General features: G+C 45.7%; 1 protein-coding gene across 2 annotated transcripts in view; it reads left to right on the top strand.

Moving 5' to 3' along the window:
- The window catches only part of FAIM2 (Fas apoptotic inhibitory molecule 2), a 39,196-nt gene extending 22,817 nt beyond the window's left edge, over nt 1-16,379 (top strand). For both annotated transcript variants that reach the window (XM_053372345.1, XM_053372354.1), the window contains 6 exons: nt 1,414-1,453; nt 3,124-3,161; nt 4,947-5,034; nt 6,065-6,160; nt 10,830-10,883; nt 16,183-16,379. In XM_053372345.1, coding sequence (XP_053228320.1) covers nt 1,414-1,453; nt 3,124-3,161; nt 4,947-5,034; nt 6,065-6,160; nt 10,830-10,883; nt 16,183-16,332 — 466 coding nt within the window. In that variant the 3' untranslated portion in view covers nt 16,333-16,379. The remainder of the gene's footprint in view (nt 1-1,413; nt 1,454-3,123; nt 3,162-4,946; nt 5,035-6,064; nt 6,161-10,829; nt 10,884-16,182) is intronic.
- Nucleotides 16,380-17,041: the final 662 nt, after the last annotated feature.

The following is a 17,041-nucleotide window of genomic DNA, read 5'->3' as shown; positions in this document are numbered from 1 at the left end:
TACTTTTAGTGCATTTGATAGAGAAAGGGGATTTGGGTTCTCTGTGCCTCTCCTTTTCTGTCTTGTTTGTGGCAGAGATCTGTGTCACCTTGGACATTTGGATATTCTCATATCAGTACAAACTTTTAGAAGACATCTGAAGGCAGCCCTGTTTAGGGAAGCTTTTAATGTTTGACGGACTACTGTATTTTAATACTTCATTGGAAGCCGCCCAGAGTGGCTGGGGAAACCCAGACAGATGGGTGGGGTATAAATAAATAAATAAATAAATAAATAAATAAATAATAATTATTGTTATTGTTATTGTTATTGTTATTGTTATTGTTATTATTAGCTGGTCTTCTAGCTGTCACTTTGATGTAGATCTTCACTCACCCCTTCTTCCCTGGCAGGGGTGGTTGGTGCTGATGCAAGTCGGAGATAATGGCTCATCAGTTTGGCTTGTGGTGCATGTAGTGAACTAGGCATCACTGGCCTGGATTCTGGTTTTGCATTGCACAGGGAGAATAGACCTTCTTTTCTGAATGATGCCACAGTGAGGAAAATGCTCTGCTATAGTTATGAATTGGAAAGAAGAGGAAGGGAGGAAGATCTCATTTTCCCCACTGAACATGCCAATGCTTTTCAGTATATTGATGTCCTTGGGTATTATGCCCTCCAAATCCCTCTTTCCATCCAGATCCTAGCTGCTTTGCCCTTTTAGCAGATACTATACTCACAAGGGACACGGGTGGCGCTGTGGTCTAAACCACAGAGCCTAGGGCTTGCCAATCAGAAGGTCGGCGGTTCAAATCCCCACGATGGGGTGAGCCTCCGTTGTTCGGTCCCTGCTTCTGCCTACCTAGCAGTTCGAAAGCACATCAAAGTGCAAGTAGATAAATAGGTACCGCTCCAGTGGGAAGGGAAACGGCATTTCCATGCACTGCTCTGGTTCGCCAGAAGCGGCTTAGTCATGCTGTCCACATGATCAGGAAGCTATACGCCAGCTCCCTCAGCCAGTAAAGCAAGATGAGTGCCACAACCCCAGAGTCATCTGCGACTGGACTTAACTGTCAGGGGTCCTTTACCTTTTTATACTCGCAGCAGCAAAGGAGTGACATTGTTCATTTCCATGCCAAGAAATGCTTGCTTGATATAAACCACACCTCGCAAGCCACTGTTGAAAAGGCACATCTGAATAGGTGGCATAACCCTTAGTTAAGTTGAATCAGCAAGAGAAGCATTTGCGCTCCAGAACATCTCTTGAGTGATAGTTACCCAGTAGAATTGTATGCATGTTATTGCCCTGCTACTCTATCCGCCCTGCTTTAATTATCTGATTATGCAAGATGCAGTTGTGCAATTTTCCTTCTAATGGTTATGCTCTTTGAGTAACGACAGTGTTTTCTTGGCTCCCTTTCACTTAACTCATAGGAGGTACTTCCCATGGAACCTGATCCTCCTGAGCATCTTTGTAAGTAGTCTACCTGGTGCTGTGATTTGTGCTAAGCTAAGGGGGAATTTTAGGGATGCGGGTGGCGCTGTGGGTTAAATAATCACAGAGCCTAGAACTTGCCAATCAGAAGGTCAGTGATTCGAATCCCCATGATGGGGTGAGCTCCCGTTGCTCGGTCCCTGCTCCTGCCAACCTAGCAGTTCGAAAGCATGTCAAAGTGCAAGTAGATAAATAGGTACCACTCCGGCGGGAAGGTAAACGGCATTTCTGTGTGCTGCTCTGGTTTGCCAGAAGCGGCTTAGTCATGCTGGCCACATGACCCAGAAGCTGTACGCTGGCTCCCTCGGCCACAACCCCAGAGTCGTCCACGACTGGACCTAATGGTCAGGGGTCCCTTTACCTTTACCTTTAAGGGGGATTTTACAGGAGCATCGGACCGCATGTTCAACAGGAAGCCAAAGGAAGAATAAGGGCAGAAAAGGAAAGTGTTTATTGATGCAGCACATGGTTAAACTATGGAACACAATCCCACAGGAGGCAGTGATAGACACCAACACAAATGGCTTTAAAAGAGGATTGGACAAATTCATGGAGCTATTAGCCATGATGGCTGTGATCTGTCTCCGTATTATGCCTCTGATTGCCAGTTGCTGGAAACCCAATGGAGGGGAAATGTTCTTGTGCTTGATTCCTGCTTGAAGGTTTTCCACAGGCATCTGGCTGGCCACTGTGAGAACACGATGATGATACACCATTGGCCTGATCCTGCAAGACTCTTCCTATGTTCTCACGTCATGTTCTTAAAGTTGTCTGTCCATTTCCAGTGGCTGAAAGCCAAAGTCTGAAACCATTGACTCTGTGAAGCAGCCTTGGCCAACCTGGAACCCTCCAAATGTTTTGGACTCCCAACTCCCATCGGCCCCCACCAATGGTCGGGAATGATGGGAGCTGTAGTCCAGCAATATCTTTGGTTGATTAAGCACAAATCCCATCATCCCTGACCATTGACCGTGCTTTCTGGGCTGCTGGGAGTTGGAGTCCAAGAACACCAGGAAGCCCCCAAATCAGAAAGGTGTAGACCAGGGGTAGTCAACCTTTTTATACCTACCACCCACTAATTCATCTTTCTTGATGGTGAAATTTCCTTACTGCCCCCCAGTGCTCGATGGAAGGAGGATTCAGCTTGTGCCGTAGAACCCCCCACCGCCCACCTAGAATCCTGAAACACCCACTAGTGGGCAGTAGGGACCAGGATGACAACCCCTGGTGTAGACAAAGGGTACTGTAATTTTTTTGGGTAAAACAGTGCCTTAGTTAGAGTGCCCAGCAGCAAAGAAGGCTGGGGGTTATGCACCTTCAAGAGTTGAATAGATTGAAGGATTTTGGCAGCACAGATTGCCATGCAGGGGTGAGGAAAAAATTGCACCATCTGAAATTCCCCCTGCAATGCAACTATTAAATGAATAGTTCTCTTTGGCTTTTGGCCTGTTTATGACACCACAGAGGAAGAAACTACCCAGTGTAAATCTATCCTTTATGTACTATTATTGCTTGGTGGGTCACAGGTTCTTTGAGTTTGTCCTCAGAAAGGACAAAGAGCATGCGCTTCTGGTGACATCTGGCTGCGCCTCTTTCCCTAACACTCAGCTCCAGCTTCTGAAGTTAACTAAGTGTCTTTCCTTCCACAGACTCTTTCCATGGCCTATCTGACTGGGATGATCTCCAGGTAGGTTGGTCACAAGAAGAGACTGCATACTTGCCATATTTCTTCTATGTGGGAGATTTCATTCTTTGGCCTTACCCTCTGATGTTTCATTAGAAAGTCAGAGCATGCTTATTTACACACACCACTCTCTATCCCAAAGTTGGCATGTTCCATTTTGCTGCTTGAGGTTCTCATATTGTTTTGGATAGTGCAGATTTGATAGATTCAGCTTCAAGCATGAACTGAATCATTTCTCCCCTCCATTCCTACTTGTGGCCCAAGTCATGTACATTTGTCATTCTCTGCCACCATGCTGTAACAATCTCATGCAGAGGTGCATCATGAATTTTCATTGTTTTATTTTTGTCTGATGGCCTGTCAGTGGTACTGGAAGGACAAAACAAAGGCATTAGCTGGTCACAGTATCTAGTAGAGCAATCAACACATTGCAGCAAGATATTCTGCTGTTGTGAATACAAAAGAAAAGCATAGTATGCCAATTTGGGCTGTTCTTGATTAAGGCTGCAGTCCTAACCCCAACTACCTGGGAGTAAGCACTGAATTAAATAGGGCTTTCTTCTTCTGAGTAGTCATGTTTAGGATTAGATTTCAATGGGTGCATTCTTCTATTCTTCTTAGTTTTTATCACCACACTTGAAGATGGGGAAATACTTTTGCTTTGCTGGGTGCAGGCTAAAGATTCACTTAGCTCAGCTCCATTTGTCCAGCCATGACCAACTTTATTATCATTAGTTATATCTGTGTCTTTGGAAAGTTCACAAGGCAGGTGGGAAGGTGATGTTGGGCATCCCTGTTATGTTATTTCCAGCATGTGGTTCTCAGAGTCCCTGTCCAATGAGATTCCTCTGAGGTCAGCAACTGTGGCTCAGTGACATAGCACCTGCCTTTGCATGCAGAGGGATGCTAGGATCCCTTCTTGACCTCTCCAGTTAGAAAAGCTTGGGTGCCAGATCTGGGGAAGACCCAAGTCCTTGAATAAGCACCACTGGCTGCCATGTACAAGGCAGGTTTAGATGGACCAATTGTCTGACTTGGTATAAGGTAGCCTCATAATTGCATATGTAGAGGTTGTCAGGAGCTCATCCTACACTCGAGTAGGACCCTGGTAGCAACACATGCCTGACTGGCATGTTTTCTCTCTCCTGGTCGATCGTTCGGGAGCTTCAAAAGCTTTCTTCAGCCCGAACATCACAGCGACCGATGCCAACAGACATCGGCACACTTAGGGATCCGCAGAGTCTTTGCAGTTCGCATAACAGACCTCAGCAACTCAGCATTTTGGCTAATCTACTTTATTTACATGTAAACACACACGGAGCACTGCAACATGGCTCCCTCTCTCTCTAGCATCAGGCAGCAAAGAGAAATAAACAAAGGACAATAGTCCCACTTCACAGAACACAGTAACACAAACATATTGTCTCCATCACTTTCTACTCTGTGGAGTCAAAACACACACCATCATGTGATAGACAAAAACCCCATGACTGCAATCATGGATCAGGAATTCTAACATCATTATGAGGTATCATTATGAGGCCCTATTCCTCAGAATGCGGAGAATTCAGATATTTTGACAACATCTGTTCCTTGTGCTCCTGAGCAACATATACAAGTTGGATTCCCTCTTCCTACTTAATGACTTTATCAGAATCCAAAGTTTCGAGTTAGTTTCTAAACCAAATGTGTCTCAGGCTTCTGAGAACTATAGCACATGTCCTTTCCGAAGGCGGATGTCTTAGTTTGGATCTCTAAAACCATTCCATTCCATTTTTCATTTTGCAGCTACTACAACACCAAGTCAGTCCTTCTGTGCCTGGGGATAACAGCTCTGGTATGCCTCTCTGTCACCTTATTCAGCTTCCAAACCAAGGTGAGTGAATGTGTCTTAGTAGGGTTGGGCATCCTAAATTTTGTCACTCCGTTTACAGGTGAAGGAGAAGTTGGGAGGGTCATTCTGGCAATTTTCAGGTGGGTGGGGGCAAAACACGGCAAGAATAAGCTACAGTTACAATTAGTAAGTCCAGAGCCAGGAGCAGGTAGCTTTCATTCCCCACCTCAGATGTATTCCTAGAATAACACCACATGTTAACATAGTATTGTTCAAGGAGACATCTGGATATAAAAAATGGCAGCCACCTGTCACTGGAAGAAGCACCATTGCCATTTCTACTGAGGAGAGAGCCACCACCAGCAAGATGCAGCAAAATGAAATGTTTAAAAAGGGAGCTGAGATGGTATGGGGGCACCTTCAGCCTCCGGGTTTGCTTATTTGTTCCTTCCTTTCAATCCATTTTGCTATTGCATTAAGCCTTTTTAGACATTACTGAGGACTGCCTTTTTTCATTCGTAATCTGCAAGTCACTCTGGGAATCTTAATGGTTGAAGAACAGAATTTTATGCTGTGAACCGCCCTGAGATCTATGAGTATAGGGCAGTATGCAACTTAAATCAGTCAATCAATCAATCAATCTCCATAAAACACGAACAGCCCATTGAAACTCTGAATTCTCTATAAACTGAAGTGACCGGGGCAAACACCAATATGAGATACATTATGTTCTAATTTGGAAGGGTCTGAGTTTGGATTGTATTGGGACAAGGCTTCCTGAAATCTCTTGAAATCTCCCCAACACATGCCAAGGTGGATATTGTGGCTCATATAGTCAAAAAGCTAGATGTGATGGAGAGCTTGTCTGAGTCTAAGTGAAGGGATCTCAAGGCATGAGATATAACTTGAGAAGGATGAGCGTCCATCTGCATACAAGATTCAGTAGCGATTGCCTGGCAAAGGCTGTATGTGTTTGGTTATGTGAGTACCTCGTGCCATTGGTTGGGTGCCATTGAATATACTCATTTGGGGTACACAGATATAGTGATGACCTTTTTCTTTCCTCCCACAGTATGATTTCACCTCCTGCCAGGGCGTGCTGTTCGTGATGCTGATGGTGCTGTTTTTTAGCGGGATCATCCTGGCCATTCTGCTTCCTTTCAAATATGTAAGTCTCATCTTGTTTCTACTAGCAAAAATATACGCACATGGGAATGTGTCATTTCACTGGGACAGTGAGGTTCAGGGCCAGAGCACTCAAAATTGCTGAAAACAGAAGTAGTCAACATGTTACCCAACCAGATGATGCTGTACTAGAACTCCCATCATCCCTGACCACTGGCCATGCTAGCTGGGGCTGATTGAAATTATAGCCCAACATTACTGTATTTTTCGCCCTATAGGATGCACTTTTCCCCCTCCAAAAATGAAGGGGAAATGTGTGTGCATCCTATGGGGCCAATGCAGGCTTCAGGAAGCTATCCGCAAGCCTTGCGAGCAGCAGCCTGCAGCCCGAAGCACGGGGCACGCTCTGGAGCGCACCCCGGGCTTCGGGCAACTATCCGCAAGCCTTCTGAGCGCGGCGGGAGTTCCTGCCGGGCTCCAAAGGCTTGCGGATAGCAGCCTGTTCTGGGGGCTGGGGTCGGGGGAAGCTCGGGCTTCCTCCGCACCAGCCCCATGGCTGGGGGATGGAAATAATTTTTTTATTATTTATTTCCCCCCCAAAAAACTAGGTGCGCCCTATGGGCCAGTGCACCCTATAGGGCGAAAAATACGGTATCTGGTGAACACCATGTTGGTTACCTGGTTTAAATCTTAATCTACATGGAATCACAGCATTGGAACAGGAGTGAAATGGGCTTTTAAGTCAACCCTCTGCTTGCTACCAGTTCTCTGCTGCCCAACCTTCAGAACCTAAACTACAAAGCAAAAACAGGAGAAAGTTGCTTGGGCCTGTTTCAAGAAAGTGAAAAGGGATAGGTGAATCTGTCCATTTTGGTTTCTCTCTGCTTCTCATTTTTCCAATGTTAAGTTCACTTCTCCACATTTCTGCATCAGTGTGCAATGAAAAAGAAGAAGAAATCGTGGAAATTCATTGGCATTCTAGCCTAAACGTTTCCTAGCATGCATATTTTTGTATGCAATTTTGCCTAATTCGCATGTTTTCCCTAGCTATTGTCTCTACTTTAGTGCATTTTTAACATGTTTTCAGTACTTAGTGTGTTTTATGCACACTAATGCACCCATTTTGGTGGGTTCCAGATTCAAAGAGGTGTCAGTTTTGAATCTGGGGAAGTGCAAATTAGGTAGGTTTGCTTTAAAATGCAAACCAAAAAGAATTTCTCCTCCATCTGCACATGGGATGGAAAAACCAAATGGTATTCACCGCCTCCCCAAGATAACATGTGCCGTATGAGAAAATGCTGCACCAAGGTGCATTATATCAGGCAAAATTGTGAATGAGAATGCATATGAATTTACATGCAGACAATTTTTAAAAACACACACCTCAGAAACTGATGCAGACATTGAAAAGCTGAACGTAAGACTGGGAAAATGAGAAACTAAGAGAAACAAAAATTGACAGATTTATCCATCTCTATTCTTAGGCAAGGGACGCGGGTGGCACTGTGGGTAAAACCTCAGTGCCTAGGACTTGCCGATCGTATGGTCGGCGGTTCGAATCCCCGCGGCGGGGTGAGCTCCCGTCTTTCGGTCCCAGCTCCTGCCCACCTAGCAGTTCGAAAGCACCCCTAAGTGCAAGTAGATAAATAGGTACCGCTTTATAGCGGGAAGGTAACGGCGTTTCCGTGTGCTGCGCTGGTGCTGGCTCGCCAGAGCAGCTTCGTCACGCTGGCCACGTGACCCGGAAGTGTCTTTGGACAGTGCTGGCTCCCAGCCTCTTAAGTGAGATGAGCACGCAACCCTAGAGTCGGACACGACTGGCCCGTACGGGCAGGGGTGCCTTTACCTTTACCTTTATTCTTAGGCAAAATTGTGTCTGAGGTGGCTCTGGCCATTCCCCTTTCCTTTTGCAGCCTATGGAATCCTACCTGCAAGACCACTAAGCTAGACTGGCTCAAAAGTCTTCATTTTTGCCCTCACTATTCTATTCCAAACAAACACGTTTCCTCCTGCTAATTTCCTAACCCTTATCTCCATTTCTATTGTGGCGCTGTGGTCTCCACTTCCATTCCCAACCCCCCCGACACACACACACAACTGCAAGGTTTGGCACCGCCTTGTGTTTACTGTTCCTGACCAGCAGTTGCTCATGAAGCAAAGACTGATTATGACAGGGAGGAGGAGAAATGGGAAAGAGGGCAAAGATGCCAGAATCTTTCAATCATTCTCCATCAGGGAGTTTTCGTTCTGCAGTTATCATGAGAGCCTGCTAGATATTGACAAAAGAAGGAGTGTTAGCCTGGGTTTTGAAGCCCCCATTAATCACTGCGGACTTGGCTTGTTTGCTTGATTTCCAGGGTGGGCTGGGCTTTCCATGACCTTAAGTGGCTGGAACCATACTGAGTACCTGATTATCTTGCCTTAAAAGAACAATCTGTCCTTTGATTCACACCCATGATTCAGGCCTGAATAAGCTGAACGTCAACGCGTGTGAGAATGTTGTGCTTTGCAATAGAGATTTCTCATCCCTGAAGCAGGTTCTATGTGACACTATGTACTTCTCGATGGCAAACACCAAACAGGTCCGTCGTGGCCTTGCTTTGCTATTTTAATTTGGCATAGTGCTGGATGGTTATCTAAAACCTGACCCAGGTGAATACATGCTTCCATCATCTTCACCAGGTGATATTCAGCGTGTGGCGCTGTGGTGTAAACCACTGAGCCTCTTGGGCTTGCAAATTGAAAGTTCAGAGGTTTGAATCCCCCTGATGGGGTGCACACCAGTGCAAGTAGATAAATAGGTACCGCTGCGGCAGGAAGGTAAACGGTGTTTCCATGCGCTCTGGTTTCCGTCATGGTGTTCCATTGCACCAGAAGCGGTTAGTCATGCTGGCCACATGACCCAGAAAGCTGTTTGTGGACAAACGCGGGCTCCCTTGGCCTGAAAGCGAGATGAGCACCACAACCCCATAGTCGCCTTTGACTGGACTTAACCATCCAGGTGTCCTTTACCTTTATTCAACTAAATAGCTGTGCTTGTACAAGGATTGACATTAGTACAATGGAATTTTTCCACTTCTTTTTCCCCTGCATGTACCCCACACCATCCCCAAATCTATGGTTGCTATATTTCAAAAAGTAGAAATCTTTTTTGGGGGTGGGGGCGGGGCAGTCGTTGTTACTACTCAAACACACACTTCCTGGTTCTGTTGGCAAAAACCTGGATATCTTGCTGATTTTTTTTGAAATTTTCCCTGGACACTGATTTTGCTGTTGGAACCCCGGGGAAATCCAGACGTATGGCAACCCTACCCAAATCTGCTCCAGATGATTAGGGAAAACCCCAGAACAGGTTTTTTTTGTTTTTTGTTTTTTTTGAGGTGGGGTGGAATGGAGGGAATGTTCTGTTTTGTGCAAGGAGAAATCCTTATATTGACAGAACATTCTCCTTAGCGCTACATTGAATACAACCCAAGATATTATCAAGCTGGGTAGGAAATGTATAACACATTCCTGTCATACATTTATCTTAAATATTAACAGGGAGTAGAGAATAATGCTTCTATGTAGTTCAAGTTAACTGTTTCTGTCTGTCCCCCGCCCAACAGACTGCAGTCCTAACCCTCATTTCTTGGGTCTAAGTCCCATTGAATTCAGTAGGACTTACTTCAGAGTAGACATGGTTACGATTCTGCTGCTGACACACTACAGGAGTCTCTGCCAAAAAAGAGAGCTTTATTCAGCTTCCAGTTATCATCCAACACCCTTCAAACCATTATCAAGTGATGTTTGGTCCTCAGCCTGTGCTTGGGAGCCCATTTAATGAAATGAGAACAATGCAAAAGTAATTTCTCTTCCTTACACCTTGTTGGTTCCTTTTCCATCTTCTTTCTGGAGGTGTCTATTATTATTGTTATTATTATTTTACTTTGAGCTAACCTGTACCTTGAGCCTCTACTAAGAGAAGGACCATAGCTCAGTGGTTAGAACATCTGATGCCCATATAGAAGATCTCTGGTTCAAGACCTGGTGTCTCTAGGGAAGGCTGGAAATGGAACCCAGTAGAGCTGCTGCCAGCCAGTGGAATCAAAACTGATGGTTTCAGTCAGTACAAGGCAGGAGCTTGTCCTACACTCGAGTAGGACCCTGGCAGAGACACATGCCTGACTGGCATGTTCTCTCCCTCCTGGTCGATCGTTTGGGAGCTTCAAAAGCTTTCTTCAGCCCGAACATCACAGCGACCGATGCCAACAGACATTGGCACACTTAGAGATCCTCAGAGTCTTTGCAGTTCGCATAACAGACCTCAGCAACTCAGCATTTTGGCTAATCTACTTTATTTACATATAAACACACACGGAGCACTGCAACATGACTCCCTCCCTCTCTAGCATCAGACAGCAAAGGGAAAGTCCCACTTCACGGAACACAGTAACACAAACATCCAGTCTCCGTCACTTCCCACTCTGTGGAGTCAAAACATACACCGTCATGTGAAAGACAACAATCCCATGACTGCAATCACGGAGCAGGAATTCTAACAGTTCTCAGGTTTCAATACCTGGCATCTCCAGGAAAGGCTGGAAATGGAACCCAGTAGAGCATCTTACTATGCACAAACATCCAGCCATTCATCCTCCCACATGGATTGCAATGTTTACATCCTTCTGTCCTATGAGGCTGACCAATCTCTCTTGCCTCTTTCCATGTAGGTGCCGTGGCTCCAGGCCATTTATGCTGTGCTGGGTGCAATTGTATTTACTATGGTAAGTAAGCTGAGCTCAAGACAATTCTTTCCTCGACTCACTGCAACCAGAAGTGAGAATTCACAGAGGTTAAAATATCAGCTGTGCTTTTCACTTGTAGCCATGCAGAGGATGCAAAAGATGTGGAGGAATGGTACTGGGGAGAAAGTGCATCTTTCAAAGCCGCCACCACCAATTGAGTCCATATAAAACAATTAAGGGGGACGTGGGTGGCGCTGTGGGTAAAACCTCAGTGCCTAGGACTTGCTGATCGCAAGGTCAGCGGTTCGAATCCCTGCGGCGGGGTGAGCTCCCGTCATTCGGTCCCAGCTCCTGCCCACCTAGCAGTTCGAAAGCACCCTTAAGTGCAAGTAGATAAATAGGTACCGCTTTATAGCAGGAAGGTAAACGGCGTTTCCGTGTGCAGCGCTGGTGCTGGCTCGCCAGATGCCGCTTAGTCACGCTGGCCACGTGACCTGGAAGTGTCTCCAGACAGCACCGGCTCCCGGCCTCTTGAGCAAGATGAGCGTGCAACCCTAGAGTCGGACACGGCTGGCCCGTACGGGCAGGGGTACCTTTACCTTTACCTAAAACAATTAAAGGTCCAATGTGTTCAGTTTCTCTTGCTGCGCCCTAGAAGAAGGATGTCATCAACCAAAAGGCATTGGGTCATTTATTTATTTTTTGGTCTCCTAAAGATTCTTATTGTTTTATACAGAACCACCACCACCCCAGGCCAATTTTAATCCTTTGCTTCCTTTGATTTTGTGGGAGAAGAAGCCTTCTCTAACCCCACTCCTTCAAATAGGCAAGCTGAGCCTCTCTTTGTATTTCACGAATCTGTGCTTTATACAATCCAATCTGCAATCCATGTGTTCAAGTCTTCACTGTTCAGGATTCGGTCTCAGCCATGATGGGCAACACACCCACTTGTCTCAGTTCAGAATGGGAAAACCAAGCTATCCCCTTAGAGACCTTGGCTGTGGACAGAGCATAGATTTAATGCAGATGATTTCCCCCCAAAGAATCATGGGAACTGAAATTTACTCCTAAAGAGCTGCAATCTCTAACTCCCTTAACAAACTACAGTTCCCGAGAGGGGTGCTAGGTGCTGTATATGTGCTTTAAACTTAATTGTGTTTATGCAGCCCTTGCTATTGCTGCCTCACCATCAGAGTGTGGGAGTGGAAAGATAGGGACAGATAAATCTGTCAATTTTGCTTTTACTGAGGTCCTCATGTTTCCAGTCTTCGGTTTGTATGTTACTTTCATTATTAGACACATTTTTTGCACCGTTTCCCTGAATATACTTTTTTTTAAAAAAAGGATTGCATCAGCTGAGCGTGTTGTTTATCTGTCTCTTGCTATCTTTGCTCTCTCCCTTTTCACAGCTAATTGTCCTCAGGGCTTGAGGGGAGCAATTGGCCACTATATAAGTTAAGAAGCAGAGATAAGCAATGGGCTCGGCCTACATTCCCTTGGGCTTGCATAGCATTCCCTGCAGCCTTTTCCGCCAGTCTCCCAGGAAGCTGCAGGAGTCTCAGAGTCTGACGCCTGTTCTATATATATATATATATATATATATATATATGCACGCACATGAGAATGTCTTCATTTTATACAACATCTGTGAATGTCGCCAGGCTCTAACTATATGGTGGAAGCTGGTAAGAGGCGACAGCCATCCATCAGTGAGGGGAAACTCAAAGAGATACTAGCAAGTAGGGACATTTGTCCTGGTGCACAAGGGCACCAGCACCTGCACCTGAAGTTGGCAAGGCTGGGCATCTATTGAGGGCACAGGGGCTTGGAAAGGCTCATCACTGATCCTGCCAAACCCACCACCATTTGGACCCTCCCCACTACCAGAGCTGCAACACAACATGGCTGCTTACCTCTGCCACCGTCACCAGCAACTCATCATCTTGCCTCCCCTCTTTCCCGCAGACATATGTATCTCACAGCAAGGCAATAATAATAATAATAATAATAATAATAATAATAATAATAATAATAATAATAATAATTTATTATTTCTACTCAGCCACTCTGGGCAGCTTCCAACAAAAGATTAAAAATACATTAAAACATCAGTCATTAAAAACTTCCCTAAACAGGGCTGCCTTCAGATGTCTTCTAAATGTCATATAGTTGTTTATCTCTTTGACATCTGATGGGAGGGCGTTCCACAGGGCGGGTACCACTACCAAGAAGGCCCTCTGCCTGGTTCCCTGTAATTTCGCTTCTCGCAGTGAGGGAACCGCCAGAAGGTCCTCGGCACTGGACCTCAGTGTCCGGGCAGAACAATGGGGGTGGAGACCCTCCTTCAGGTATACTGGGTTGAGGCTGTTTAGGGCCTTAAAGGTCAGCACCTTTAAACTTTGGTAGACTGAATGGTGCAACTGCATGTACCTGTGTGTTAAAACTAATCATGTGGTTCTTCTTGCTTGAGCTGCAGCATGAAGTCTTAGCATATATCCTCAGAACATTGCTACATGTGTTTTCCCATGTTATAAATGTGTCCCATCAATGAAACTGTGTGCCACCTTCTCAAACTGCAGGCAGAGTTCAGCCGGTGCTTAGCTCAGTGCATACAACAATTCAGCATACAGGAAGAATGTCCCCGTGCACTGTAGTATTTCCCTTAAACCTCCCTATCATTGACATGTCAGAAAGGCTTATTCCCTGAACATGGAAAAGTCGGTTTTGGATGTCACTCTGTGTGGCTGAACCTGCAGGCCAGGTCAGGCCTTCCCCCAAACCATTTTTATTCAGCCACCATGTTACCTTTCCAACATCAGAGAGCATCGCCCCAAATATGCCTATTTCTAATGCAGTGCTGAATGTTCTCCCATCCTGCTTTTAACCCAAAAGGTGTGCTTTCAGGGATGCCAACATGTTCCTTCAAACACCAACCTCTGAAGAAGTTTGCCATTTACACTGTCTAACTTTGGGATATTTGAAGCCTGTACTTAGGTACCGTATTTTTTGCTCTATAAGACGCACCAGACCACAAGACGCACCTAGTTTTTGGAGGAGGAAAACAAGGAAAAAAATATTCTGAATCTCAGAGGGATCGCTACGCAGTGAAAGCAGCAATCCCTCTTGCTGTTCTGGCTTCTGGGATAGGTGTGCAGCTTGCATTTGCTCCATAAGACGCACACACATTTCCCCTTACTTTTTAGGAGGGAAAAAGTGAGTCTTATAGAGCAAAAAATACAGTATTTGCCCACTGGTAGGGAATATAGGTTAAGATATGGGCCAGTCTAAGGGAATGGCCCAGTGCCCTTGGTTAACCAGGTGATCCTGCTAGTGTTTCTGTAACCATGTTAACCTTAGTGGAACAAACCTGCCTGGAGGTTCCGGTTCCCAACAAAAGAGGGTTGTTCTCCTGGAGCTTTCTAACAACTGCCCTTTGGACCTTGGATAACCCACAACTTATCATGAAACTAAACCACAAATCTGAACTGCAGTCCTCAGCAAGCATTTTAACCGGGCTCTGTGACGCAAGAACAAGTGGGACGCAGAGCACTGTTTACATTAGAGTAGACAATTTTGGGCTGAAGGTCACATTCCTTTCTGAGCACCCTTTTCCAGGGGCCACAGGTGGGAAAAGCCAGAAGCAAAAGCGGGAGGGGGAACAAATGCAAAATTTGCCCCCACCCTTGAATTAAAAACCAAACATGTAGCATAGAGGAAGGTTGTGTGATGTTCCTTGTGTTCCTCCTTTGGGATGAATGCAGTAGGCCATGTTGGTACATAGCTGTCAACTTACAGATTTGAAAATCAGGGACCAGCAGCCTCGAAAATAAGGGATCAGCAGCCAAAATAAGGGATTTTCAGAACACAGGTATGTTCAACTTCTGAGCCCCTCCGAGCCAAAGGCAGAAAGCTCAGCCAGCAGCCAAACGAAGCCTCAAGCGGTGGTTCCCATAGCGCAGAAACCCAGCAAAGGGGATGCAGCAAGGAAAACCACCGTCACCTCTCCACTGGGAAGCGCTGAGCAAAGGCGAGTCCCCAGGCAAAGCAGTCGATTTGATTGGCACAAGGCATGCAAGCTCCACCCCCCAGTCGTTCTTAGACCCCTTATTGGGTGAGCAACACAGCCAAGCAACATAGTTGGAGCCTCCCTCCTCCCTGGCCAGCAGGGAGGGAGGGAGGGAGAGGAGCTGCTTCCTTTGATACCCGGGAAATTTAAGGGACATCATCAATAAGGGGCAGCAGTGGGACACAGCGCTGGGATAAGGGACTTTCCCACCAAATAGGGGACGATTGACAGCTATGCGTTGGTAGGTCGTGGTGGTGGTTGTTTAAACAGATAGTCAGATGCAGGGAAAATCTACTGGATTCTGTAGCCCATTGTGAGCCTTTTAATTCTTTTCTCCTGTTTCCATTTGCTCAGAGAGCCATAGGGACATGGGTATACTGGAAATGCATTGAAGCATGCACATTTCCAGTTCTGTTTATGGATCTCTTTTCCCCTTTGTACAAGGCAGGAGAGTGAGGTGTTGCATCTGGGCAGCAAGATCTTGATTACACTGGCTCAGGCTGGCAAGTCAGGCTGGCACCCACCCAGCGAGGATCCTCCCTCTTAATCCAAGCCATGGGAGCTGCCTGAGCTTTCCGGGTGAGGAGCAGAGCGAAGGAGGTCGAGGCTGGGTATGGGTGTGGACTTGACCTACCAACAGCAAGGGAGGTGGCTGAAGTATCATGCCAATACTGTTATCACCATAAGCTCTGGAGGTCAGGAAGGATGGGATGAAACTCAGTTCAGTCCCCATCTTCATCTGGCCCTACCTCATTCGCCCTTTCCGAATCAATATACAAACCAAAACACCACCAGCCTTCAGATATTGCCATTCTCCAACCTAGAATTGTGTACAAAATGCATACATCAGGAGAATATGCGCATAAAAGTGTGTGTATTAGTAGGAGGAGTAGTCGTTATATTTTTAGCCCTCCATTCCTCCCAAATGCTTTATCTTATATGTTTAATGGGCAAAAGTTACATACAAAAATAATAAATAAATGTGTATTAAGGGGAAAATGTGGGCACACAAAAACGCCCAGGACTTTTTTCATTTAAATGTAAACAGACGTGGAAATGTGGCAAATTGGAATTGTAACAGAGAAAACAAGCGAAACTGATTTGACAGATTTCTCCAGAGAGGTTACCGGCACACTTAGCAATCCTATACTGCAATCCTATACTCGCTTCCCCTGGAGCAAGTCTCACTGAACTTAGGGGGACTCAGCGCTGAGCAGACATGTATAAAATGGCAGCACTGACCTTGGCCTCTGTTTGGTTTTCTCTCCTCAGTTCCTGGCCTTTGACACACAGCTCCTGATGGGAAACCGACGCTACGCTATGAGCCCAGAGGAATACATCTTTGGGGCTCTCAACATCTACCTAGACATCATCTACATATTCTCCTTTTTCCTGCAGATCTTTGGGTCTAGCCGAGAGTGAGCTTGGCAAAGCTGCTAGGGCTTGTGTCTGGTTTATTATTATTATTATTAAAAAAAAAAAGGAATATACATCGGATGACACAACAAGAAAGAAAGGAGACAGGAAAAAGTTATCCAACCTCTCTAGCCCTTTAGCAAGCTCCATTCCATCAGATGGGCCCCTGTCCACCCACCGGCCTCGTTGAGCTCCTGCAGGCTGTACATATATACATATAGATGCTGTTAAAACTTTTGTGACTCAAAAAGCAAACTGGGGTGTAAATGTACTTGCTCTGGCAACTGCCTTCAAGCTGTAAATTGAACCTGGAGTTGCAGGACCAGAATGGGCACTAGAGTGAAGGGGAGGGGGACCATTTTTTAATGTGTGTGGTTTCAATTGCTGAAGCAAAGCAATTGGGAATTCAGAAACGATCTTAATCAAGGTGGTCACAAATGTTTGTGCAAATCTTCAGAATGGCTGATTTATTTATTTATTTATTGGTGTTCTTCATGACAATTGTTGTGCAAGCCTCAAATTCCAAGTCCTGGCACACATTTAGGGCCAATCTGTTCATTTGCTTTCTAGCCACTAGACGCTTTTCCTCCGAAGAGCTCAGAGCAGCTTACAAGGTCCATCTCTCTTAGCTTCATTGGTAGAACTTCTTCACACTAGGATGTTTTGGGGGGTGGGGCTGGTTCCAGACTCTGAGCCTCTTCTGCTTGGCTTTGAC

The sequence above is a fragment of the Podarcis raffonei genome, chromosome 2 (genome assembly GCF_027172205.1).
Source record: "Podarcis raffonei isolate rPodRaf1 chromosome 2, rPodRaf1.pri, whole genome shotgun sequence".
In the NCBI taxonomy this organism is placed as follows: domain Eukaryota; kingdom Metazoa; phylum Chordata; class Lepidosauria; order Squamata; family Lacertidae; genus Podarcis; species Podarcis raffonei.
This window is presented reverse-complemented; position numbering and strand designations above follow the sequence as displayed.